At 38.2% G+C, this 26,822-nt stretch overlaps 1 protein-coding gene across 5 annotated transcripts in view; it reads right to left on the bottom strand.

The window, feature by feature from the left end:
* The window catches only part of SESTD1 (SEC14 and spectrin domain containing 1), a 48,380-nt gene extending 23,686 nt beyond the window's left edge, over positions 1-24,694 (bottom strand). The window contains exons 1-7 of one of the 5 annotated variants that reach the window (XM_053947977.1): positions 24,562-24,694; positions 21,430-21,492; positions 20,659-20,761; positions 12,519-12,598; positions 9,132-9,240; positions 6,157-6,247; positions 4,055-4,168 (exon numbers count right to left, since the gene is read on the bottom strand). In XM_053947977.1, the coding sequence (XP_053803952.1) occupies positions 4,055-4,168; positions 6,157-6,247; positions 9,132-9,240; positions 12,519-12,573 (369 nt within the window). In that variant the 5' untranslated portion in view covers positions 12,574-12,598; positions 20,659-20,761; positions 21,430-21,492; positions 24,562-24,694. Of the gene's footprint in view, positions 1-4,054; positions 4,169-6,156; positions 6,248-9,131; positions 9,241-12,518; positions 12,599-20,658; positions 20,762-21,429; positions 21,493-24,259; positions 24,384-24,561 lie in introns of those variants that run through there. The other 4 variants (XM_053947978.1, XM_053947979.1, XM_053947980.1 and 1 more) reach the window with 4 other exon arrangements.
* Between the last annotated feature and the right edge of the window lie 2,128 nt (positions 24,695-26,822).

The following is a 26,822-nucleotide window of genomic DNA, read 5'->3' as shown; positions in this document are numbered from 1 at the left end:
GCAGAAGTCAAGATGAGAGAATTCTAGATATTCAAGAGGACATGTAAAAGTGCCCCCAAAATGTTAAATACATCCATCTGAATTTTCTCTCTTAAGGGAAGAAATGAAAAAGCTCTTTAATACAAATGTCACAGAGTCAAACCCAGGAGCTACTTGAGAACAGGATGCTGTAAAATTTCAGTAACAAGAAGCTTTTTTTCTGATGTGTGTAATATCAGAGCAGCCACATTACTCAATCTGAAAAGGAGTAGTTACTTTCCAAAAGAGAACAATACAAATGTCCCTTGAGAATATAAAATTCAAACAAGTGTAATCTAAATATGATCTTCATTGCCACAGAACTGTAAAGCAAAGACTACCTCTTCCTGAGGAGAATAATCCTATTTTTTGATACTAAATACTGTTTCAATCAATTTTTTGGAATACTATTTGATTAAACACTGAGTAGCATAGGGTATTATTTGTTTAATATGGAATACTAATCTAAACAAAGATAATTTTCTTTAACATTACACAAAGAAATACTAAGTAAATATTTATCTGGCCAGTGCCATAGAAATCTGTCATACTAGAAACACAAGAGCAGTTGGCAGTACCTAGATAAACACAAGATGAATTCCACTCCCAGGAACTGCCTCCTTCACTTGTGGTTTTACCCTCTCACTCACCTTACCCTCCAGGGCTCACAATAATTAGCACACTCTCATTTTTACATCTCAGAGAAGAGAAAATAGGCAAAGATTCTTGCATTTTTCAACACACTTTCTTTGGACAGAATGCAGGATGTGACATAAATGCAGGCTTACATGCCCCAGCTCCACATAGACAATTCCTTAATTTGCCCAAGAACCCATTGCCTCCCATATTAAAACAGCAACAGAGATGCATACAGATGAAAAGAGATGCAGTTAAATAAACAATTTTGACTGGAACTTCCATATGCTTTTTTAGGAAAGTCCATGAAACTGTAAATTCTGGTGCCTCTGTCTTAAAACACTGAACTGAAAATGGACAAAAATTAGATAATTCCTACAAAGTGTTACTCATTTTTTAGTCTGCGGAGCAATACTCTGCTCATTAGTGTAATTCTTAAAAGGTAAATTAGAGACTTAGTATTTTTCAGAGCAGATGCTGCAAATAAATTGTCTTGAGACATTCCTGACACTCTTTACTAGAGAGTTAGAACTGTCAGCTGCTATAGTAGAAGTCTACAGCATTTAGGACTATTAAGACTTTGGACTTCAGGATTATAAAGATCTTTATGCTACACACTCTAATTTTTTCAACTAGTCCATAGTAGTTTACTACCCAATTTTTCCTTTCTCTTATTCCATTTTTATGCACTTAATTTCTATTCTCCAAATTCTCAGTGAACTTTTAAAATTTTGCTCCCTGATTTCCACAAGGATAAGAACAGCAAGCACATCCTCTTCTTTCCTGCTCCTGACAAACTGATTTTCAAAGTACTGATCTAGTATCTAAATCAGGCTCAGAGATTATTTTTCCTCTAAGTTCCTTAAATGACTGACATGTGCAAAATAACCCCACCAATCTATAGGCAATGTTGCATTGTGTACAAATTTGTACATTTCTTCTATTTTTCTGGTAATTTTTTTCTTCCAGTAATGCTCGTTGTTCTCAAAAGAAAAGCTCATGCTCAAATACAACACACTATATCTACTAAAAGAGTGATTTGCTTCACATTACTATGTAGAGTATATTAATAAAAAAGCAAAAAGCACCACCTCTCAACTCTCTAAAACACAGCAATTTTTATACTCAAATCCTGTTCTTCAATCTTTTAAAGCATTAACGGTATTAAGTATTACAGTGTCATATATGCAACATTTCAGCTGAAAGACAGCTTTATAACTATTAAAACAACTCTCCTCTTGTGAAGCATGGCACGGGACCAGATAAAACTGCTTCAATTAACACATGAACTGATTGCTAATAACGGAGGAATGAAGTTACAGAAGAAAGTTCTGCTGGAGGACAAATGGGAATTGTCCTGAGGCAGGTCCAAAACCAAACGCTAATACTAACCAGAAATAAAGATATGAACTTTTACTCAGCTGAATCAGCCCACCTCTTTGTACTTATCCACCCAGTACTGTTTGATCTCAGTTCCCACATTTACTTTCAGTGCTTTGCAACTCATCATCACCACATCTCACTCTGAAGCAGAGGATCTCTGCCTTTGAACAAAAAGGAAGACACTGTGATTAATGGCTTCATATGGGAATATTAAGCAAGGTATTAAGAACAGATCAGGTAGTAGGAAATGGGAGGTAGATGTGATGCCACATTAGAAATCACAGTTACACAGCATTTACTTCAAATAAGAGGAGATTACATCCAAGTGAATAAAAATATTTCATATTTTAATTACAATTTTTAGTTCATAATTATTTCACTGGTGTAAAACAAATCCTGAATTTTCCTAGTAGCTACACATATCTAACCTGTGATCCAAAACATGAGTTGGGTGTTGTTTGTTTTTACTGCCAGTAATGCAAAATTACGCAGCTGTAGATTTGTGCCTGTGTTGGAGCCTTCCATGGCCTTATCAGTGCTCTGCACTCATATCTGGAATAGAGGAAAGACATACTCCTGCCTCTGACACAAATATTTGGAGTCCAGAGAAGGTGGGTCATTTTTACTGAAACAATTTTCCTGACTGCAACCAAGTAACAGAAACGAAAAGGTTTGGGTACATAATTCCAGTGGTCTACGCCAACAATGCCAACATGATTCTAGCACAGAACATGCTTTATAAAATTACTAAGATAACTAAAATAAAGGATTATCATTTAATGACAGTTAGCCAAACCTTAAAATGAAACAAAAAATCCTTTTATTATCATAGTCGTGTAAAATTATCCCTGCTTTGTTGATATATTTTCTGCTTATTTGTCTAAAAATGCATTCTAGCTGAGTCATGTTAAAGAAAAACCCAGGAAGAATCTTCTAGAAGGACTAACTTTCAAGCTATCAACCCTATCATATGTACACTAACAACTGCTATGGCACATGCTTTCATATCACTACTTCAAAGACTTTGTGAAGGTACCCAAGAACTTTATTTACAGGAGTGTAGCTGGGAAAAGACAGCCTAAATCACACAGTAGCGACTTCTAAAGAGGGGCTTTGCCTTTATTACTGCTGCTCTCTGGACTCTGACATTTACCTTATGTTGTGAAAGATCTGTGTGAAACTGAATTATTGCAAACTTAAGTCACTTTCTAACCAGCAGCTCTTAAATCAAATTTTTGAGTACAGATGGTTAGTTCAGAGGCTTTTTAAATTCTCATCTTGGATGTGGCTCCAAGCAATATGCTAGTTTATAAAAGTGGGTACCACCACACTCATGTTTTTGATTAAAGACAATGTGACTGGGCTGCATGCTACATGCCTGTTATAGTTCAAACAAGATTAGCTTTAAAAAAAAAAGTGGAAAGTTTGATGACACAGATATTTACTAAAAACACAGGAAAAATTGAGGTTTCCATTAACCTCCCAAAGATAACAAGGGAAGTGCTAACATTAATGTGTAGTCCCTCGTACACACTCTGCCTCAGAACAGTGTCAGCTTGCATTTGGCAAGGGATCTATAACCTGTTCCTGATGTCAAAGAACTCACAAAATGAGAGAAGATGCATGCAATACCAACAAGATATTTGTCAGAATGGTTACAGCTGATAGAGTGACACCACACACCATGTATCTCTACAGCCTATTAGAGAAGTCATGAAAAATTTCACACGAAATCCTGTACAACAGTTTCTGATGCAAAACACCCACAAAAATGTATCACAGAGATTTATTTTCTTGCTAAGCAAAGAATTAAATGCCACACATTTCTAAGTTAAGAATATTAAATGAAGAAAGTCTCATTAAAAATGGAAAAATTTAAAAAGCCACAGTGGTTTGTTAAGGTTATCCACAAAGCATCAAGAATACAGCTACTTTAAAGACACTTTAGTTGTCGTCCAATTACATCAGTATTTTGGAAACAGTATTTTTGACTGAAATAGACAAAAGCTCAACATACCTCAAAGCCAAGTCTATCTTTCTCTTTCCAAAAGCAGAAATGTGTAACCTTCTTATCCCAAAATTCATCTGGCTTTACTACACAAACAAGTGACACCTCAGCTGGAACAACATTCTGTAAAACAAATGAAAAAGTAAGTAAAACATTCAAGATTAAACCACCATTTACCACAGAACTGAATTCCACATAGATTTCATCATCTATACAAGTATGTAAAAATTGGAGACAGAAATTGAAGCCTGCTTCATCTACCTCACGTATTTGCTCCATCCTGCTTTGTAACACTGCACAAGATTTCATAGCAAACTGTGACAAAACTGAAAAGAAAATATAACCTCTTTATACCAGTGCTAAGGACAAACCATTAGTCTATGCTGTGTTAGTACAGAAAACTGAACTATTGGCTAGACTTAATTTAATTTATGGTATTTCATTAAAAAGAAGAAGAAATGTTAAAAACAAAGCTTTCCACCAATGTTATCTTCTATGTAGAAGGAAACAGTAATCATAAAGTTAGGGAAAAATTGTATATTTGTTATCAGATTACATGTCAAGATTATATCCTATACTTCTTTAGTACATATTACTTAGACTAAAATGAAAAGGTTGAATATTAACATTTCAACATATTAATTCATTAAAGTACTACCAGGAAAACATTTCTCAGACTACATCAGTAATTTCATCTACTAAGTTGATTTTATGATGCCACATTGAATGTAGATCAAGGAACAAAGACTCTTGATTACTCATCAGCTATAGCAATAAGTAAAAGTTAATCAGAGTAGTGACATAAAGGTGACACAACCCATGGGATTCCTCTTTAAATACCTAATTTTATTAATAAAAAAATATTTCAAAAGAAGTTAAAGAAATCAGCAACAGAAACCCCCAATTCATTCTTGCTCCATTTTAACAAATATGCAAAAACTATTATAAGTAGGCAATATTTTGAACACAGAAGTGTTTTTGAGAATTACAAATGATGAAGCAGACAGAAACCTCATGTGATCTGCACAAGTGATCAATTCACATAGGAAAAATCTCCCTTATGGCTTCCTTCTCAAACTCAAGACACAGATGTGCAACCCATGTTTCTGCAAGCCTTGCAGAGTCAGGATGAATGCTGCCAGGAAGCCAGGGAAATAAGAGTGTGGGCAAAGAGCTGACCTTCCCCATTAGCTTCAGCTCCCACTGAACCTCACAACCACACAGTGGCTGAAGCAAAACCCAGTCAAGATCATAATCTGAACACAAGAGATTCAAATACTCTATTAATAGGAAAACCATCTTAGTCAAGAATAGGTGAAAGACACCTTGACACAGACTTCAAAACCCTGAAGCAACAATAACCCAGCAGGACAAAAAAAAATAGAAATTATTTGTATTTGACACACTTTCTGAGGCTTCACCTAAGTCTGAGAGGAAAACTACTCTGATAAAGAGGAACCATCTATGCAGTAACAAAAGCAGTAGTCCAAGTGTTTTAATCTGTTAAAAATGCTGTATCTCACATTGTCTTTGACCACTGAGACCAGAAAATAATCTATACTGTTCAGCAGAAATAAGACTCTATTTGTGAGCCCACAGTTCTAATGAGTTAAAATAATATTTTTTAGAATATTTTATTGAAAATTGTCATTTCTCTTCTTCTCCTACTTTTTGAAATACACACAACATAATTTGTGATTGGAAATATGATCCACAACTAAGTCAACTATATCCTGTTGCAAAGGAACCCAGGCAGTACAGCATATATTGCATCAATACCTGCTCAGCTGCAATATCTGTGTGAACTGCAGCCCTGCACACATTCCTACTGCTCATAGCTGGTGATGCCAGGAGCATATTTGTGTACTTTTTTAAGTAAAACTCCATTTCAGAAAAAGGTCTACAATTTTGTGTTCTCAGCATATAAAGAATTTGTCTCTCTCTTGAGTGAGCTGCTCTCTTGAGCATCTGCTTTTCAGAATTTCTTCCTGCTCCACAGAACTTGTCACAGAACCACATTTCAAGGAAATTACTGTCTCTACAATAACAGAGCATTGGGTTCACATCAAACAACTGATCAGTCAACTATGAATGTATAAATATTTATTTACCTGGAGCATTAACACAACTGTCTTTACCACGTTCCACTGAGATTTTCTGCCATCCACTATCACAGTGAATCCTCGAGCTTTACACTTCTCACTAAAAGAAAAAAAAAAACACTTAGAAGAATATAAAATTCACTCTAACAAGTGTCATACCACAACAACTTTGGATTTCAAGCCTCCTGTAAAATACAGCTACATAGCTTTTTTCCTCATAGAAACACTGTCTTATAAACCTTAAGTTTACTCATTTATAAAATAACTTCAAATTTTAATGCTCTGTAGCAACTCTCAAAAGATCTCATAACTGCTAACTTGACAAAATCCCCAGAAAAGAGATCAATTTAGAGTGTCATAAGGAAGAGAAAGAAATGTCAGTTTTTACAAGGAGCATCCAGAAGAGGACTTGCAAGTGAGCCCATGGTTTAACGTTAGTTACCACACTAGATATCATGTCCTAGGTTGAAATTCTTGTGTTGGCAACGTTATAAGCAAATAAAACCCATGACATTTACAAGAGGTAGGAAAGCATTATGTAATCTTTCCCAAATCTGCAATTATAAAACAAACCTACTTTTGTGATCTCCTTAGCTTACGAAAAACAAGGCATGCAACAGTAAGCATTATGCTTCACAACAAGAAATTAACTGTTATTTATTTCATGTTTAAGCTGAGCTTCATCAGGTATGGGTGGAAGACAAATTCATCTTGAAGATAAAAAAAAAAAGGGGAAAAAGGGCACTTTACTAGCCTGTTTAGGAAAAAATAATTCAACTTGGCTATTTAAACACTCCGTTAACGTCTTTGGTTTTAAGGAACCTCTAAGATCACACATATGATTTTTCTGGAAGCAGTCTGAACATTCAGGCTTCACTAGTGCAATTTCCAATCAAAACCAACTCAAAAGGCACAATGCTATTGCTTTGAAGAATAAGGTGAAGAGTGTTACTACAGCATCTTGAGACATGACTTCCTTAGGCATCGAGCAGTATCAGCATCTGCTCCTCTACTACTAACCCTATTAAAACCCTCCAAACCCAACAAAACACACAACCAATCAAATTCAGAAGTGATTCACCACTTCTAGAAAGGTTAGCCAATGTTAGAAAGGTTAGCAATGTATGTAAATTAAAATAAAAAGTAAAAAGCTTGGTGATTTGAGCCACAATAGAGAGAACACAACAAAGGAAGCAAACTTTAGTATGAACAGACAACATATCATAATGTTGCCACTTTTATTCTTCTTCAGTTCTGAACAGACCTCTTCAGAATCTGAGAATTTTAAATACCATCAAAGAAAGGCATAACAGTATACTTCAACACTAGGAATAAGTTGTCTGAAATTTTAGAATGGCTTTACACACATATTCCAAAGAAATTCTACCCAAGACACTTTAAAGCAGTTATGCCTCTCCAATTCTGGACACAGCCAGCAATCCATACTAGATCTCAAACCAGTTGTAGGTGCATTGTATACCATGCACATCTGAATTAAAAGTCAAACACATTACATTACCTTACACATAGAACTTGGGGAGAAAAGGATTATGTATGTTGCTTGGACAGCTATTTAGGTTTGGGACAATATCCCTCCCCTCAGTCCTATTTTCCCCAAACAGTGTTCAGAAAGTCTTTCCAGAACAAAAGAAGAGAAGTGCTTAGGCCAAAGTTTGCATTTCCCACTGAAAAACAACATGTCAACCAAAATGACAATGATTTTTCCATACTGCCACCATAGAAGAGAGGTCATTTTTTCCACAACTGACACGGAGCATTAAATGTGGGAACACTGACTTCACTTTCAAATAGATTTCCCAGTTTCTACTGAATACAAAGTGCACTTTGGTTCAGCTTTTAGACAGTTATTGTTACACTAATGTATGTAAAGACATACATCAGGATGAGACTGTGGAATAATTAATGCTTACTAGAACAAGAATGCCTGCATCTGTTCCACAAATACAGCCAAGTCCTTAAGTCAATGACATGACTTGTGCGGATGACCATTTGGTGTTTCACCACTTTACAAAAGACAACAAGCTGTTTAAAAAACTTACACAACTAAAATATTGTGCGGTATACTCATATACCTTCTGATGTTTTACTTTTAAATAATTTGAATTTATTCTTTGCTTCTCTCTCACCAATCAGCATTTTTAAAAGTCTTATCTACCAAGAAAACCCCAACACTGGATCCTTTGTTTTATAAACATTTGTAGATTACAATATGCAAAGTACACTGGATATCTTTAGTTATGCCATTATTGCTCTGTTTCCAGAAGAAATTTGAAAAGATACAAAAGCTAACATTTATCTGAGAGGCTCCTTTTCGTTATAAAACAGTGACACATGACAGAAAAAAAAAAAAAGATAAAAATCAATCCCTGGATGTTAAGAAAACAGAAATACAGGTAACTAAGCCAGGACCAAAAACTACCACTATAAGCTGTCAGTGGCACATGCACAGAACTTGAATAACAATGATTTTACAGCAAGCTATGGATGACAGCATACTCAAGTTGTTAGGCAGCACATTTAAGCAGTACCACGAGCTGCTCACTGCAGTAAGACTATATTTTTAACTTAGTGCACTCTTAAACTGAAGCCCTACAAGCTACAAAGTTTAGCCATGTAGCACAGAAAGGGCAATGTTTGATTGGAATGGCTCATTAATTTACTTAGCAATTTAAGTGCCTTGTCATTAAAAAGAAATTATGAAAAAAGCTGTCCCAAGAAAGGAGAATGTCACCGCAGGAGAACATAAGGACAAAAAGGACACAGACAAGCCTTAGTACACATTCCTTAGCTTATTGGGATGTGTGTTTCTAGCTCAGTCAGACAGTATCACATTCTAAACAAACATTTATGTAAAATTAATTTGGTAAAGAAGACCAAATAAAATTTAAAAAAAACCAGAAAGATCCCTTCTACAACTGAAAAAAAAAAAAAACCAGCTCTGAAAAGAATGCCTTCCAAATCACCTTGGTATACTTAGAAGATAGTCTAGTGTGACACTCAGCTCATCCATGCTCGTCTGTTCAAGGCATAATGGAATCGTCAGAATGAGGCCACTTCTTCTGTCCTTCCCTCCTGTTTCAGAAAGAAAAAGTAATTACAAAGTTAATGTGATGAGGTTTAAGCAGAAGAAATACTTCGCAGTTAAGTAGTCTCAAACTTCATCACAAAAGCAATCTTTAAAGGTGCTGTGAAAACCTCAACTAGTATTTCACGTCTCAGTTGTGAAGATTCATTCACCACATGGACATTTAAAACATCACCAGGGCATCAGAGCATAGCCCTCATATACAGCTGTCACAATTCTTCATCTAATACTGCCAATATAAACAACACAAATCAACTGTTTAGGAAGCTTTTTTTTTTTTTTCATTTTTACATTATATTATTAAAAAGCATCTCCTAGACCTTCTACACTACCAGCCCATTAGAAATCTAGTTCACTCCCAAGCTGAGCATGTACCCAGAAGATCCAACTGGAGCTTCTAGAAAAGGAGGACTTTCCTAGTCCAGCTGACTACTACAGGAGGATCTCATACCACACAGGCTGCCCATGGCACATGCTCTAAACTGGCACTTACTTCAAACACAAAGCAATTTCAAGACCTATTTACAAACAGCTAACAGTCACCTTACAATTAAAAGATGTATTTCCAACTGCTTGCCTTAATCTTCATCTGCATTTTCAAACCTTTCTGGTAAAACTTATACAAACAATATTAGAAACAGTAAATTTTGATATATTATCTAAGTAATTAAGGAAAAAAACCCACAACCACAACATACTTAAGCACATGTAGGAGTCAATTACTAAATAATCTTCTCTATATTTTAGAAAAAACTATACGAAGACATCTAAAACCACAGGTTTATTTGGGTAAAAATCAAGCAAAGTGAGTTCCCGTAATCTGAGAAAGAACATCTTTATTCTCATACTGTTTTTCACATGGCTAAAGCAATTAAATTATGCTTTTGCTTCATAAAGTTCTTCAGTAGAACTGCAGTTCCATCTAATCAGTAAGAACAACTTTTTACAGAATAGTAACAGCCGTGCAGCAACAAGAAAAGGCACAAGCATAGCAATGCTTGCAGATTCATACACATATGTCAACATAATTTGATAAGAATTCTCCCCGTCCATGAGGTGCATGCAAGATAATGAACAAACACTATTTACACAACATATGTTAGAATCTTAATTGCAACAGGCCTTTTTTCCTTGTTTCCAAAGCTGTGCAAACACTCTAAATTCGGAGTTTTAAAGATCCACTGATATATGGATATTTTCCACAGTTTTGTAAAGGACCTACTACTTCCAGTGGTCCACTGCAGTAGTTGTGCTCCCTTCCCTTCCTCTCCTTTGTGAGAAAATTGTTGCTGGAAAATAGCAACACACTTTTTAATAACTGTATTTCTAAACTGAAGAATTGAAGAGTGGTGCTGTATGAGAAAGGACAAATGGACAGATGCTTCCAGCAGAAACAAACTACAGCAACAGTTATTTACAGACTGTCCACCCTTCTGTTTCTGAATGGCAAAAAGCCTGAAAATTGGAGTGAGGAAGCAGAGAAAAAGGGAAAATGCCTGGATATAAACAGCATTTGCTGAACTGACTGAACAAAGCACAACCCAAATCCCAGAAATATAATCTCTTGACATTTCACAAAAAGACCAAAAAAATTACCTAAATTATTATTTTATGACAAGACATCTTGTGTAACAACTGACAGGTTTTTCCCCCAGCTTGTAAACACTGCTAAGGAAAGTCCATTGTACATTTTGCACCAAAATGGTTGTTCAAGGCTTTTTGTTGATTTAGGAGCTTGCCTTTTCTTCTGTGCTATGAGTAATGACTTATCAGCATGAAAACTACTCCAGCCATGGACTTCCATTAGAAACCACTGTTTTGCTTCCAGAAAAAGGCAGGATCAACATTATTTGTACCGATTTAACTCAAAAATGACAACAGACTTCAGCACATAAACACTGCAGGACTTTCCTAAAATACTATTTTTCTGAGTATATGTTTCTAATCATTAATGAAACTATTATGAAACTATATAGAGTAAAACTGATGTAAAGAGACATGATGAACTGATTTGTGTCTGTCAAGTTACTTTACTTACACTGAAGAAGGCTAAAAAATCCTGCTGCATCAAGCTTTATCATTCATTAAATTAAAGCATCCATTAATACTAATCAATTCCAAAATGATCAAACCTACTTAGAAATACATAGGTCCAAAATGGTTCCTAGCATTTAAATTGCCACTCAGCAAATTACTTTCCACTAAGACCATCTGTATTTCGAAACAGATCAGGCAGCTTTAATAGCAATTTGAAAATGCACTCTAGTTAATGAGAATATCCCCTTGCAATATAATGCTGAACAACCAACTCACTACATATCTGCTGTTGCTGTGGAATAACTGTCCCAGGATTTAATGTGAGTTGAGTTTTAGGGGTTTGATTGTTTTTAAAAAGGAATTGTTAGATTTGCAATTGCTGGGGACAGCAGGCAAATTCAAAGCAAAATTAATTCCATTAAAAAAAAAGAGCAGTTTCACTTCTCAGGTGATTGGACTGGCTAAAAACATAAATGAAAATAAACTAAACCAGAAGAATATTTATGGCAACACTTGTCAGTTTTTGAAGTTGACAAGTGTTCTGCAAGTTACCTACCTACACTAGATCAGACAATCAAACACCAAGAACTAACACAGCTATCTACAAGAGCAGTGAAATCAGCAAGGGATTGTCATTCACCATTTGAAGCATTTCTTTTTCTTTTTTTTTTTTTTTTTTTTTTTTTTTTTCTGGCAGAGGGAGGAGAAAAAGTTACCTTCAACATGAGGTTCAGGAAGTTTTAATAAATACAGTGATAATCACAGCTTTCCCTGAATTAACTAATTGGCAATATTCAAACTGTTGCAATGCATGGCAATCCCATGTGTTTCTAGGCTAGAGAAAAGAGAGGTGAAAAGGAAAGAAAAATTTTCTACAGAAAATCCTAAAAATATTTACTCTGTTTTTTCTAAAACCAAAAAACTAAAAGGCCAAACCAGCAAGGATTATTTTTGGATGTCTATTAAATCATCAGTCTCTTATATACAGACTGAAACTTCTTTAAAACTTTGCAGGTTGAGCTAGAGGCTACAGCAAAACCAAGTCCTAAACACCAACACCAACAGCTTGGCTACTAGATAAAGGGTTCCCGAGATTCTTTTGGAATATGACAAAGCACTAACCAACAACACATTTTTGTTAAATACATCCAGGAAATACAAATAACCAACTTAAATATCCCATCCAAATTATGCAGGGTGGAATCACTTGAGCAAATTGAAACTGTACCTGAAAGAAATGCCAACTTTTTCTTCAGAATGGGTAATATTACTGACGCTTCCATTCTACTTCAGATACTTTTTGCAGCTCTGAAACACAAGAAGTTGAAGTTGTCAGGCATGGGAAAACAGTTACAGTGTTTTGCAGTGTTACCCTTCTGAAGGAAGAACAGAACAATGTAACCAAGATCTAAAATACTGTAAAAACTTAAGAAAAAAAACATCATTATAGGCATTATTCATACAAATCTTTAATTAAAAATTTCTTTTCCCTCATTGTGGGGAACAAACAGTCCAACCACAAAAACCAAAGCAGAATCTCAATCAAGGACAACAAGATAATTTATATAAAATCCCATTTCCAACCCTAATAAACTACAATTAATTTTCAGGTAGGTCATCTGTTTACTCATTCAGATGTAAAATAAGTGCAAATAAGATTGTACTTTTGCACAGTCTGTCTGGTATTACCAAGAATATAATAATTATCTACATACATTATGCTACATTTCTGTCAGGACACTGCCATTACCCTGCCATTAGCAGGGCTTCAGTTGAAGAAAAACATCCAATATCCAACAGCCTGAATAACTACATCCTACCTATAATCCATATCTGGAAATGCTCCTTCTGCTTTTGCCTCCTTACCCTCATGCATTTTTTATTGCACTGTGAACTGCAATTCACCATGATGAAGCTTTTTTGCTTCACTGACAAATCCACAGGATGCCTGAACTGCAACCTCCTCTTCTTGCCAACGCAAAGCAGGAACTGGTATCTGCTTGTAACTTTCTGAGGTCCTGCTTCCACAGATCAATCCATATAATTAAAAAACCTAATTCGGCTCAGAAATACTCTATTCAAGATATATGCTAGTATCAGTCAAAATAAAAACAGACCAAAATGAATTTTCTTTTGTTTCTCATTCCAGGCCCAGGGCTTTGGACTGCAACCTGGAATTTTCCCTCTGGATACTTCAGAATGCACACAAAGAGAACTTTTTTTCCTGGCACAAGGGAAGTTAACTGAATAAAAATTATAAATTATTTAGGAAAAAAAAAGAAAAAAGAAAACCCAAAAAATCCTGAGAAATCCAAATAGCCTGAGGTAAAATAGTTATTCGTTTTTATGTTAAAACAATGAGCTTCAGAATAAATCGAAAAAAGAACTATCATATTATTACAAAAAGAAAAAACATAAAATATATTAAACACATTGTTATAAAAACATATTATTATAAAAAGAAAAAGAAAAAAACATGTTCCAATGTGTAATGTGTCACAATGTTCATTCCCACCTCCTATCCCAAAATCTCCACATTGAAGTGCAATTTTTGCCAATTATATAGAATTCACATTTCACATATTAAAGAAGGAAAGAAACAACTTTTAGTTCTCTCAGGGAACTGAGTCCCATGACAGCCTGCACTTTGAACAATTACTCAAAAAAGCATCCTATTAAAGCTTCCTCTGTGCTTTAGACAAAGATTTGAACTTATTTGTTGCATAAAACACAAAATTCAAGAATTATGCAGGCAGTCATTTTTGTCTCTCAAACCACTCTGTGCAAGCTTTTTAACTTGGGCACTTCTTATTTTCCTTTTTTCAAGATGTGGAACACATACCTGAGTGGTTTTTTTCCCCCTCCTCCCTAAGTTACATTTCCAAATTACTACAAATGCTTCTTTATTATGATCAATGAAGGAAGTTCAAACCTACACACACTTCGTTATCTTCATACTTTCACACAGGAACAAAGGTCTGCATCAGCTTACTGACTCTAGGGAACATGTTTCTCTGCTGCTCTGAAAAGATCTATTTATTTAATATGAAAGATCGCTTGGCTTTCTGCCACAGTAGTGGCACTGTCCATGGATCAAAATAGTTCTTTTATTCAGTATTTCCTGGAACCAAAAGAAGCATTCTGTTCAGAGTGGAGGGAGGTGAGTCAGCCCACTTAGAACAACTGCTGGTAATTCCAAACACCTAGCCTTTGTTCCATAAACTCCTGAAGTGCACAATTACCTCTCTTCTGTGAGAGTTTTGATAGGTTTCATCTGGAAGCAAGCTCTCACCAGAGCAGCTTATCAGAACATACCAGAAAAAAAAGAAAATTGTCAGTTTAAAAAACAAGCTTAGCATCCTTCTCTATTTTTGACGTCCAAAGAGTCTCAGGATAAATTAAACAAAATGTCTTTTTTAATATTGGAAAGTGAAACCATTTCAAGAAAGCTGGCATCTACTTTCCAATGGGAGCTACTAAAGGTGTTTTGAAAAGGTACACTGCTTTGTACCTTTGCAGTTTATTTAGACATACAAAATATATGCAAGTCTTCAATTTGTTGGAGGAAGACAAAATTAAAATTTTCCATCAAGCTCTCAATTTAGCATGAGGAAAGAGTGACTTGTTGCTCAATATTTTACCACTATTTAGCTGAAGGAAACAGATTCAGTGTCTATTCATCAATAAAAAACCCATTTGGTTTCATTAAACACAGAAAAGCTACTGAAGAAAAACAAAAGCACCGAAGAGAACAGATTTCATGAGAGGAAAGTGAAATACTTCAGGAAGCTGCATTTTATCATTTCCAAATGAAAAGACATAACTTTTATATGCTGAAATGTTACAGATATTAAACAAATAGAGGTTACATATGTTTGCTGAATTTCAGAAATAATTTAGAGTGCTGTGTGCCCACCTAGAATCTACTTTGCCCTAATACCATAAAATACCATATAGCAAACTGTAGAACTTGTAGTTCTTTTATTTAACGTGTTTCCTGGACACATTGAATAAGCTTTGAAGAACCTCACTGAACTTGTTTAGAATGACATAGGCTTCCAGGTTATTAAATCAATATAGCAATGCCAGTGTCCAACAAAGAAAAAATATTTTGCAAATTTAGTGTTGCCACCTTCTTGTGGAAATCTTCAAAAGAATCTCCATTCTTTTGAAGATTTCCACAAGAAGGTGGCAACACTAAATTCGCATCATATTTCTATTTAAAACCCAAATATTTGAAAGGCATTCCAGTGAAACAGAAAACTCTTCCAATCCCCTTGACAAGCAGAAACTAATACTATTTGTGGAGAAAATTCTCTTACATACAAACATGAAACATGTATACGTTAAGGAGAGAATGGGAAATAGTAAATAAATAGCTCAAAAAAATTGCAAAACAAGGAAAAATTGCAAAACAATATTTGAGGCTGCACTCCAATGTGAAATCAAATCACAATTTAGTAGGCTGCATCCTCCATCATTTCTAGACTCCAGATTGAGTGCAAATTACAATGTTATTACAATGTTTTACCCACACATCTAAAATTTGGGAAGTTCTTCCAACAACAAAAACCAAACAAAACCAAACAATTCTCCCCAGTAAATACACACAAAAAAAAAACCAACAACAACAACAACAAAAAAAGCCAAAAAATAAAAGAAACTCACACACAATAAATGTGAAATTCACCGAAGTGCAAAATTTCTGATGAATGCCAAGTTTTGCCTGCGTTCTGTGCTATCCATCTTCACTACCACTGAATTTAAAAAATTAAATAAGAACCAATGTCCAGACACTGTTTAAAGCCATTATAAAAGTCCATTAAGGACAGGGGAAGAGGGACAGGATGACTGGACAACTAACTAGAAGTAAGATGCCAGAGAGAAGCTCTCCTGCAAGTAACAGGTGTTTTCTTTCTAAGCAACCCAGTAGAAACCACTGTTCCAAAACATTAACAATCAAAACAAATTTAGGCTTAATGAGAATTAATATTAACATGTTCATTCATGTCTGTTAGACCTGAAACCTGTAATACTCTCAATACATGGTGCAAGGTCTTGAAATGGCTTAGTCTGCACATGAGCATCTGTTGCAAGATTCAAAGAACAAGTTCTATCTTCATTCCTTTAGCACGTACCTCACAAGAGCATGTAGCTGGTCTGTTAAGCACAGGACTACAAGTAAGAAAAAAAGAATCTGGTTTCTGTTCTCTGTTCTGCTATGAAATATACATATGGCTTTCAGCAAGTCATTTATCCTCTTTTAGTCTCCATTCAGTTTCTCCATTTAATTCTCTTTTTACAAGAGTATTGTGATGTTTAATTCATTAATGTTTTTGAAGACTTGAGGGATTAGAAGGAGCTCCACAAATCTGCCTATAAATAACCAAGGAGCAGATGGGCAGCTAGGTTCAAAACTGTAGCAGCTTGCAAGTCCAAACAATAGCACAAATAACAATAGACATTCTGAAGTACCAAAGGAAAAAAAGCCTCAAATCATGTAGAATGAAAACATTTTTTCTTTTTAGATCAACTTTTGAATTGCAGACCTTCAAAATGAACATCTTCATTCTCTGAAGCCAGCATGCAGGCTTTTTCAGATGCTAACTTCAACCCACAAAGCATTACCCTTTTTTTCCCTGAATCAGCTTAAAACTAGTTCATCTGTTCCACACAGAAATAAAATCCACATGTAAAAGACAGGGAGAAAGCTGAGTATCACAATTATCTATGCAGATTATTATTTCACCTTCCTTTAAAGCTACATTAAAGGATGTCATCTCTCCCACAGCAAAGTTGTACAAAGAGAGAACACAAACGAAGGTGTCTCCAGGGTAATTTGATAAGCATAAACCTGCCCCAAAAATAGAAGAAGGCTGTAAATATTTATTAGTTAATGCTGTCTTCAATTAAAAAGCACCTGGAACTCGGCTACTTAGCTGGACAGTTTCAAAATAAGAATAAAATCTGATGAAGGAACATCAGCTCACATATGCAAATACAGTGTTTGGTTTTTATTCTTTAAGATATTATGAGCAGCAGTAATAAATATTTAATATTAGAGCCCTCAGGAGAAAAGGTAACTTCAGATATATAAGGAATATCAAGCTTTTTGCTTTCTCAACCACTTCTGTATTTTTAATTTTTTTACTATTGGTAAAAGCTATCTAGAAAAAACCCACAGAAGTTTTATACTATGTCTGAAGTTGTACACAACAAAAATATTCCTATTCTTCTTTAACCTGCTAATTCACACTAAAGAAGTCAGAAAATAAAAGAACACAGACTAATTTCACAAGTATGTGAGCTGCTTTAACTCTAAAGGAAGATGCAACCACTCAATGCCATTTCCATTACACATGCACTGTTAGTATCCTAACTCAGCAACTTGCCATGGCAGCTCAAAGAACACACTGAAAATGTGCTCTGACTTGGCTTAAAGCTGAGGTAAACAGCATGCTTGACCAGGATCCAAAAGCACATTGTCACAGCCACAACAAATTTAAGCTTGGAAAAATTCCAATTCCATTCCATTTTCACCTGAAGGTTCAAATCTTAACTTGTCTTCTAACTAAAGTTAAGAATAAAATTCGTAAGAACTGTCTGTTAACTACTTCCTATATTTAACCCATCTTCCATATTCATTTTCCACTCTTTTCAATCCCTCAACATTCTGTGAAAAGTGAAATAAAAAGACAAGCAACAAAAGGAAGCGATGAGCAATATAATGAACAGCAAACCAGCAAATGGAGAATAGGTGAGGGGCTATGCCATCTGAGAAGAAAAAGTCATTGTGTGTCTGAGTTCTAACTTTGATCACAGTCAGCTATTCATTTCACACAAAAGCAGAGCTTTTCCTCAGACTTCAAGCAAGTGCCAGAGGGGAAAAAAAGGAAGAGTACCAAGCACAGAAACAATGTAACTCAGGATGCACAAAAACACCTGCATGTGCAGCTGTGAGACAATACCAACACCTCAGTCTGTCCAGAGAACAGGGCTAGCCACAGGGTCCTGTGCAGCAATGAGCACACTCCCAAAGAACGGCGCTCCTTGGACTCACTGGCCATGTTCAGAGAGTGAACTTGCCCAGCCCAAAGGAACACATGCAGACATTCATAACGATGCTGCAACATGAGACATCAAAGGTGACAGCAAGCTAGAGTTTTCTACCCTGTCCAACCTCAGTCCAAGCCACACACACGGTCTATGCTAAGTTATAGCAGTTTTCAAGCCTCTTTAATCTAGAATAGTAGAGAAAATGAGCCACAGGTTTTGGACGCATCTCCAGATTCCCTTTAGTGCAACATTCCTGCCACATTTTGCCATTCTCTCACATACAATGAGAGATACCATTTACCTTCCTGCAGAACTCTACAGCTTGCCCACCAGCATCAGAAGACCAATCTACCTCATACCCTCCTTCCCTTACAACAAGCAGCCAAACCAGCAGAAGTTGCAATCATCTGGTACAGTCCCATCTCTCTTAACACTATCAAGTAACCACAGAACACAGATGATGCAAGTTGAGAGGCTGCTTCTTCCACCACTTTCTACATAGCAATATGTCAACTGAAATGCTATGTTCAAAGCATAGCCAAGACATTTTCTCTTCACTGTGCTAAAACTCATTAAAAGAAAATTCTAATTTTTAGGTCTTAAAATTTTCCTTAGTCAGAAATCTCATGGGAATAGTACAGAATCACATGGATTGCAACTTCTATCATAGAAATACTTCATGAGGTTAGGGGGAAGAAAAATAACCTACAGATAGTAAAATAAAATTTCATAGTCCTCTCCTAGCTCCTTCTTCTTAAAAAACAAACAAACAAACACAAAAAACCCCAACAAACAAAACCAAACCAACATACAAGTCACAAGTGCTTGGAAAAATAAATACCGTATCACCAGCTCTTTAAGGAACTGTCAAAAACCAGTTTGTGATGAAAGATCAGAAAGCTCCTAGGCCTTCAGTACTTCATAAAATGAGCTAGGACAGTGGGTGGAATGAAATGGGACAATCTGGGCCATGGGCAGCCAAGTCAAAAGACAAACAGCTGTACTGATGAGTGCAACTGCTGGCAGCCTGGAACAAATGAAAAACACTGTCCTCTGGGGTGCAAGATTAGAACTTCTTGTTCTTTTTGCAACACTTATATAAGAAAACAATCTACCACTTCATAACAATACACATATTTGGCACTGGTTACAAGTGCATGTGGCTCAGGGCCTCAGGATTCAATTCCCAGCTCAGCATAGTGACACTCCACTGAGTGGAAGCAAAAAGAAATGCTCCCCTACACCAAAAGCCATCTTGTACAGCAGACACAAAAGCAGTCATTCTTTGGGAGTGGAGGAAATGGACCACAACAAGATGACAATGAAGAAGGGGCTAATACAAAGTCTGTTTACAAATCCCTAAAACTCTGGGTTTGCTACCTGACCAAATAATTACCAGCTCAAGAGTATGATTTTGTGTTGTGTCCTCACTGCACAATACACAAAATATCCATTATAAGGGTAATAATAAAAATCCCTTCAATAAGAAATAAATAACTTGAAAATTTTGCTAATGTTAACCAAACATGAAAGTACAAGAGACTGAAATATTCCATATCTGATACATAAATACCTTATTCACATATTTCAGAAATCCATTAATTCACTGCTATACAAAGCAAAAATAATTACCTAAGATGACCTCAAATTAGTGAGTACAGAAGAAATAAATCTTAACTTTCATGGATGTCTTCAGAATTTTTAATCTGAGTGCAGAATTTTTAATCTGAGTACAAAAACTGAACATTTCAACTGCAAATCACAAATTAAATCAGCCACAGCAATCACTTGCACAACACTTCTCCCTCTCTCCTAGCCCCTCAAAATACATGTAGCCTTCCACTACCAATAAATAAATCAATAAACCAATACATAAAAGGTCACATGCTTCAGAGAAAATAAAATCAAGCTCTCTAAGCTGTTGCCTGGAACATCCTGCATAGATGCAACACTCATACATTTTCCAATGATACTATTATAAGTGAGAATGCAAAGTGAAAGAATTAGCAAACAGAACACCAACAGAAAGAAAACAGACAACCTGCACTGAGGTCTCCAGTTCAGCCATAGATATCATTTAGTGACCAAAACATCAAGCTAACATCAAAGCCATTTATCTTACTCTTGGAACACATTTTTGCTTTGGCCTTACTTGGTCTGGTCATCACATATCCTTCAGGATACCTCACTAAGAACACATCTCAAACACAACTCTACCAACATCACAGGAAGTGATCTTGGCTCTGAATTCTTACGTACCTACTACATCTATCTCCCTTGAATTATTGTTTCTGCAAAGCCCTAAGTCATACCTTCATCTCCTCTTAACTATTGTAATTTCCTTCTTAATGGGTTCTTTATGTCCCAGCATTCCAAACTTCAGCTTGTCCAAAATGCAGCAGTTCATCTTCTCACCTGGAAACAGGAAAACAACACTCCAGATTGATTTTCACTTGCTTCCTTGTTGAGTTTAGCATCTGCTGTAAGGTTATCCTCACTTCAAAAATCTCTCCTATTTAGTCTGAAGAGCAAAAAGCTTTGCCAACACATTTTTCTACTTGCTCAATCAAGGTCCCCAAGTCTCTCATTCATCTTCCAGCACAAGCTTATCAACACCATCAGAGCAGCAACAATTACCTTGATGCTATTAAAACTTCTTTCCTTACTCTCAGCCACTACCACAGAACCCTCTTAAAAGCAGAATTCACTTATCTCCAGTCTTATGCTTAAATACCCTCTTACACATCTGCAGCCACTCCTCTCCTTGTGAGACACTACCACTACGTGAGACACAGGAACACAAGCTGCACTGTGTGCTGCATGGCCAAACAACGTAATTTAATATCACTTTTGTTTATGCTATAGTGCCTTTTAAAGACTTTTTAGAAGTCACAGAATGAAAACCAAGTAAAGTAGGTAAGTTAAAGAAGGCATGAGTTAAAGCCTAAGTAAGTTTCTAAAAAACCAACTGCAAAGATGTTGTTCTAGGCAGTATATTCATCACTTTCAAAGCTTCATAAGAAGCAAATATAATGCATGAAAATTATACAGATTTATGTTTGGAAGAGACCTATCTTACTTACCATTGGTACTGGAATGCAAAACTGTCTGCTAGGGTTACAAGTTTGGGCTCCAGATCCTGGGTTCTGTAAATTTAAATGAAAAAGTATTTGACCATATTTTTTGATTTTGCTACTCAATCTAAAACTTTATTTCCTTGGAGGTTGAAAACAAGAGTTTTTTACAGTGCTACATGATAGGGGAGTCAACATTTCTGTTTTATATTCACAAATACTAGTAAGCTAGGCACTTGAGTTTAGTGGGACATCAGGAATCCTGCGCTTTCTACCAAAACATATGGTAGACATCAACATTGTTTATAGTTAGCAGGCAATGCTCCTGAGGCAGCACCGGAAGCAGTGGGAAAGTAACAAGAACCAGGATCCCTGTAGTATGCTTTCAATCAAAGGTAACCTACACGAAGTTTTAGGCTAAATTGAAAATACAACAATGTTAGCAGATTTTTTTGTGGAGAGGAAGAAGGTATTCCTACAAAGGTACTCACTGCTATAAAATTTTAAAAGGCAAAGTATAACTTGAGTAAGAAAATATAAATAGTCCCTCTTTGTATTAGAAGATACAGAGTTAGCATATAAGCATCAAACATTAAACCTCAGCAAATGTTGTAAGACTTGAATGAAACCTTGTAACTTGATCAAATTCCACTCATGAAATGAAACCCAACAGCAAAACCCCAAAAGTTCAAATTAGTGTATACTGTGTAAAAGGCAAAGTCAAGATGACAAACACACTTCACTGGTTTTACAGTAAATCTGATAGATCAGTTATTACAGTTATCTAACTCACAGTAAATTTTAAATTAAAAACACCCTTCTGTTAATGGAAATTTTCTAGTCAGCCTCAAAAAGATGGGAGAGAAGGCAAGAAAACACACCTATAGATTGGGAACAAAAATACGAACAGTAAGTCCTTGAGACAGCTTAAGTACAGACACACTGGAAATCCTGCAACATCATTTCCAGGGTAGGCTCTGCCTACTTTATCAGAAGCTGCTTATTGAAGGTTTTCTGTATTTCCCCACCCATCATCACTAGGGAATAAAGGCATTCCTCTTCATAATCTATTCCTAAAGATTCTTGACAGGTAGCATTGTATTAAAGTTCTTACAGAAATTCCTCTCGTTTCTCTTTCTACTACCACTCTCAAGCAACAACCAACTGAAACTGAGCTGAAATTCACCTGACTCCTTTATTTTGTTGACAGAAAACGTCAACATAAGCTGTTTACATAAGCTTAACTGAGAAATTTGAATCCATAGCCAATTTAGAATTACAGCCTAAAATTTTAAAAATACATCTAATTTCAGTATTTAAATTGTATTTCTAGGAAAGCTGATGTTACTGATCAATTAAACTTCAAACAAAATATCATCTTTTAGCAAACTACTCCAGGAAAAACAGTCAGCTGAAATGATCTTACAGCACTCCTCAAGCAGCAATCATTGACAAAGAATTGTCCAAAATCCAAAAATCCACCCCTAAAACTACACTGTAATTACTCTTAGTTTTGGTGGAAGATTTTCACAGAATCACGGGATTGTTAAGATTGGAAGGGACCTCTGGAGATCATCTATATGAATGGTTCTATTGGAACCCCATTTGGACACATTCCTGTGTAACTGCTGGTGGTTACCCAGCCCAAGCAGGGGGTTTGATGTCTCCAGAAAGGAAGACTCCACAATCTCCCTGAGCAGCCTGTTCCAGTGCTCTGCCTCGTTGCTTTTCTCCTGAAAGAGCAAGGCATGACCAGCAACGCAGCAAGCCCTAGGCCTCTCTGAGCAAGCTTCCGTTCTATTCTGCAGTCCACCTTCCCCCTTTTCTCTCTTCAGTTTCTGCTTGGTACAGACAATGGCATTAGGACTATAAATGCTCACATTCAAATAAAGGAGAACCCTTATTAGCACAGTAATTAGTAACTACCAGTAATTCTATAATGTAGTAACAGTATTCATTATTTACTATATACTTAATCTTAGCAGGCGATGTCACGGAAGGGAGAAAAGGGGGAAAAACTCAGTACTTCCTCATCACAGTGAATTTTAATGCATGAACAAAGTCGAGATCCAGTTGTGAGGACACTGCAGGCACTGCAATACTGAAAATGGAGAGGACCAGTATTTCCTTTGGGATGCAGAAAGATGAGAGAGCACCAGACAAAAGCATCTATTAATACATATCCACAAAAACCTCATCAATTTTGCTCATTATAAAACTTACAAAAAGTCAAAAAAATAAAGAACCACACTCCCCTAATTGTTTCCACTCTTGCTTCCATACACTCGTTTAAATTCTTTAACAAAAACAGTTGCTTTAGTGCATCCCCTTCGTACAATAGCCTGCCTAAAATGCTCTGTAAGGGGGTAGCAAGAGACACTACAATTATGGGGGAGAAGACAAAACTGCTGGACAATAGACCTGTCAAAAATCAAAGAAAGGGTAACCACAGCTATGAGCAACCACGTCTTCAGCAGTGAATCAGCTTCCCGACCAGGCAGCGCTTCCAGAAACCCAGGAGCGTCCGACGCCTTTAGTGACACGGCCGTGACTCGTCCCCAGCCCGCCGGACGGACCGGCGGCCACGCACCGCCAAAATCCCCGCCGGGAGCCAACACCCGCCCCCGCCTGCCTCCGGCTGGGCCCCTTTGCCCGAACCCCTCTCCTTCCTTGCTGGGCCTGCCGCGACACCCGCGCCGGCGCTCGCCGGGAGCGGCGGCCGCCCTCCCGCGCCCGCACAAAGGCAAAAGCTCCGCCGGCGGCGGCCACTCGGGAGCCCCCCTGGGAAGCCCCCCCGCCGCCACCGCGGCCGCAGCGGCGGCACGAACAATGCCCGAACCTGTTGCACGGGTTCCCCTGGGCCGCACCGACCCGCCGTGCCCCCGGCACGCGAGCGGCCGGCGGCACCCACCGCGGGGCAGCGAGCGGGGCGAGCTCGCAGCCGGGGCTGCTCTGCAGCACGGCCCCGCCACCGCCGCCCCGGGAGAGCCGGAGCCGCCGCCGCACGGCGGAGCGGAGCGCCCCGCGGCGCCGGCAGCGCCGCCGCCAACCGGGAACAAAGCGCGGCCGGGCCGCAGGGCCTGCGCCGCCCTCCGCGGGGCTGGGGCCAGGGCACAGCCGCTCCGGAGCGCGGGTACTCACCCGATGCGGCGCTGCGGGTGCCCGGGCTGGGAGGACGCGGGGCGGAGCCTGGACCCGCCCGCTCCGGCCGGGCTGCGGCGGCCAACCTCGGCGGCCGCGCACCGCCTCGCTAGCCCAGCGGCAGCCCCTAGGGACGGGGGCGGCTCCGACCCCTCCTCCGTCGGCAAGGAGACGGCGAGCGCCGGGCGCCGGCGGGCCCGCCCCCGCTCCGCTGCCCTCGCTCAGCGCCGCCCCCGCCCGGGGGCGCGGAGCCGCGGTACCGCCCGCCCCCCCTCGCGGAGCCGCCGCGGCCGCTCGCCCCGAGCCGCGTCGCGCCGCCCCGCCCCGCCGGGAGACAATGCGGCCGTGCCGGGCGCTGCGCCCGCAGGCCCCGGCCCCGCCCGGCCCGGGCCCCCGCAGCTACGGACGGTCCTGATAAATACCCAGCGTGGGACAAGCGGCAGTCTGTCCGACTGCGGAGTTTGCAGCACTGGCAGCCGCGTTAAGATAACAGTACTCTGCTCTGCTCTTTGGAGAGACGCGCTGTGCGTGCTGAATGCGCGGCCAGCGGCTCCCAGGTGAGCGCTGCGAGTGCCTCAGGCAGGTGTCGGCTGCCCCCGGGGCCGTTTGCCACCAACGTTTCAGCACTTACAGTATCGCAGAATATCCTGAATATATCACCAAATACCCCGAGTTGGAAGGGACCCACGAGGATCATTTAGTCCAATTCAGCACTGACGTGTATTTTGTTTCACCTCCGATAGCAGATCATAACCCATTGTCTATCTTAGCTCCTGGACAAACACCCTAAAACTCTTGTCATGCCAAGATTAAAATAATAGAACAAAAATGCAGAAAGAAATGCTGTGAAGAAAGCTGGCTGGGACACTAGCCTTAGATTCAGCCTAACAACTCTAGGACAGATTGGAGTCTTAAATCTCCTAGCTGAATACATCATTAAGGGACCTAATGGCTCTTTAAAAAAATGGCTTCTGCAAACTCTATCTTATTTTGCTCCTGGTTTTTCCAGAGCGGTTGAATATAATTTACTGAATCTCATTCTGAGTATGAAAACTGTCTCACAGATGCTGTAACTGCTTCGTTTCTTCCCTCAAAAGAAGAGTTTGCAGAACTGCCTCTGTTCACCACCTTTCTTGGTTGCTGTCCAGTCAACATCTGCTGCAGCCATCGCCCCCACCATCACCATCGGGGCACGCCTGTGGTACTGAGCTCATCCCTGGCCTCTGCTAACTCAGAAAGCTCTCCCGCTCTCAGCAACACCACCCACTGGACATGCACAAGCAAAAAATATTGCCATTCAGATTTTCAGATGAGGCCTATCAGCAAAGGCCTACCAGCCTCAAGAACACACCTTCTCTGTTGGCTTTTCTTTCCCAGAAGAATACTTAAAACAGCAGCAGCAAAGAAAGAAGGGCAAAATTCCTTCACAACCTGTAGAGATAAACAGAGATAAATCATCATCATCAGCTTCCCAACAAAAGTAATCGCTGTACAGAACCAAATAAATTATTTTTTTACTTTATTAAAAGAGGAAAACTTTAGCAATATTTTAGGTGTATTCACTAATGATTTAAGAATGTGCCAGATACAACTTTTAGATCACTCTTCTACATTTATGCTTATTGCATACTTGTGGGTGAAAGTTAAGATAATAGAAGCTTTCACTATTCATCAATATTTACTTGAGATCCTGATCACTCTGGCTGTATCTTTGTAAGCGCTGACTGAAGGACAAATAGTCATTCAGAACACTAGGTATGTGATCTGATGCCCAACACATATGAAAGCTCAGTGGTACTCACTGGCACATATATCTTTAAAAGGAGCAAGACAAAAATCAACAAAGGAAATCAACTACAGCTGATTGTCATACATGAATTTCTCTTTCTTATTTCACATGTCTAAGATCCTCCATTGTGCAGTTATTACACTCTGTATACCATTCCTATCACATGGCCTATACTATAAATTGGGTGGTTTTGCTTTGCCTTGTAGAACTCTAATTTTCAGTACACATGAACTCATTAATCCTAATAAATTTTCTTATAGTTAATTTTGGGAGAGGAGAGGAGTGGGAGAGAGAGAAGAAGAGGGAGAGGGAAAGGAATTCAGGTCAAAAGGATATAGACCCTATTCCTCCATTTTTCTGGTCCCAGCTGAAGTCTTTTCTCAAGGACAGAACAAGGCTTCTCCTGCAGAGGAGGGACAGAATTCTTGCAGTGCCTTCCATAAGAGAAAATTACCCCAAAGTCACTCATTTG

The sequence above is a fragment of the Vidua chalybeata genome, chromosome 7 (assembly GCF_026979565.1).
Source record: "Vidua chalybeata isolate OUT-0048 chromosome 7, bVidCha1 merged haplotype, whole genome shotgun sequence".
In the NCBI taxonomy this organism is placed as follows: Eukaryota; Metazoa; Chordata; class Aves; order Passeriformes; family Viduidae; genus Vidua; species Vidua chalybeata.
This window is presented reverse-complemented; position numbering and strand designations above follow the sequence as displayed.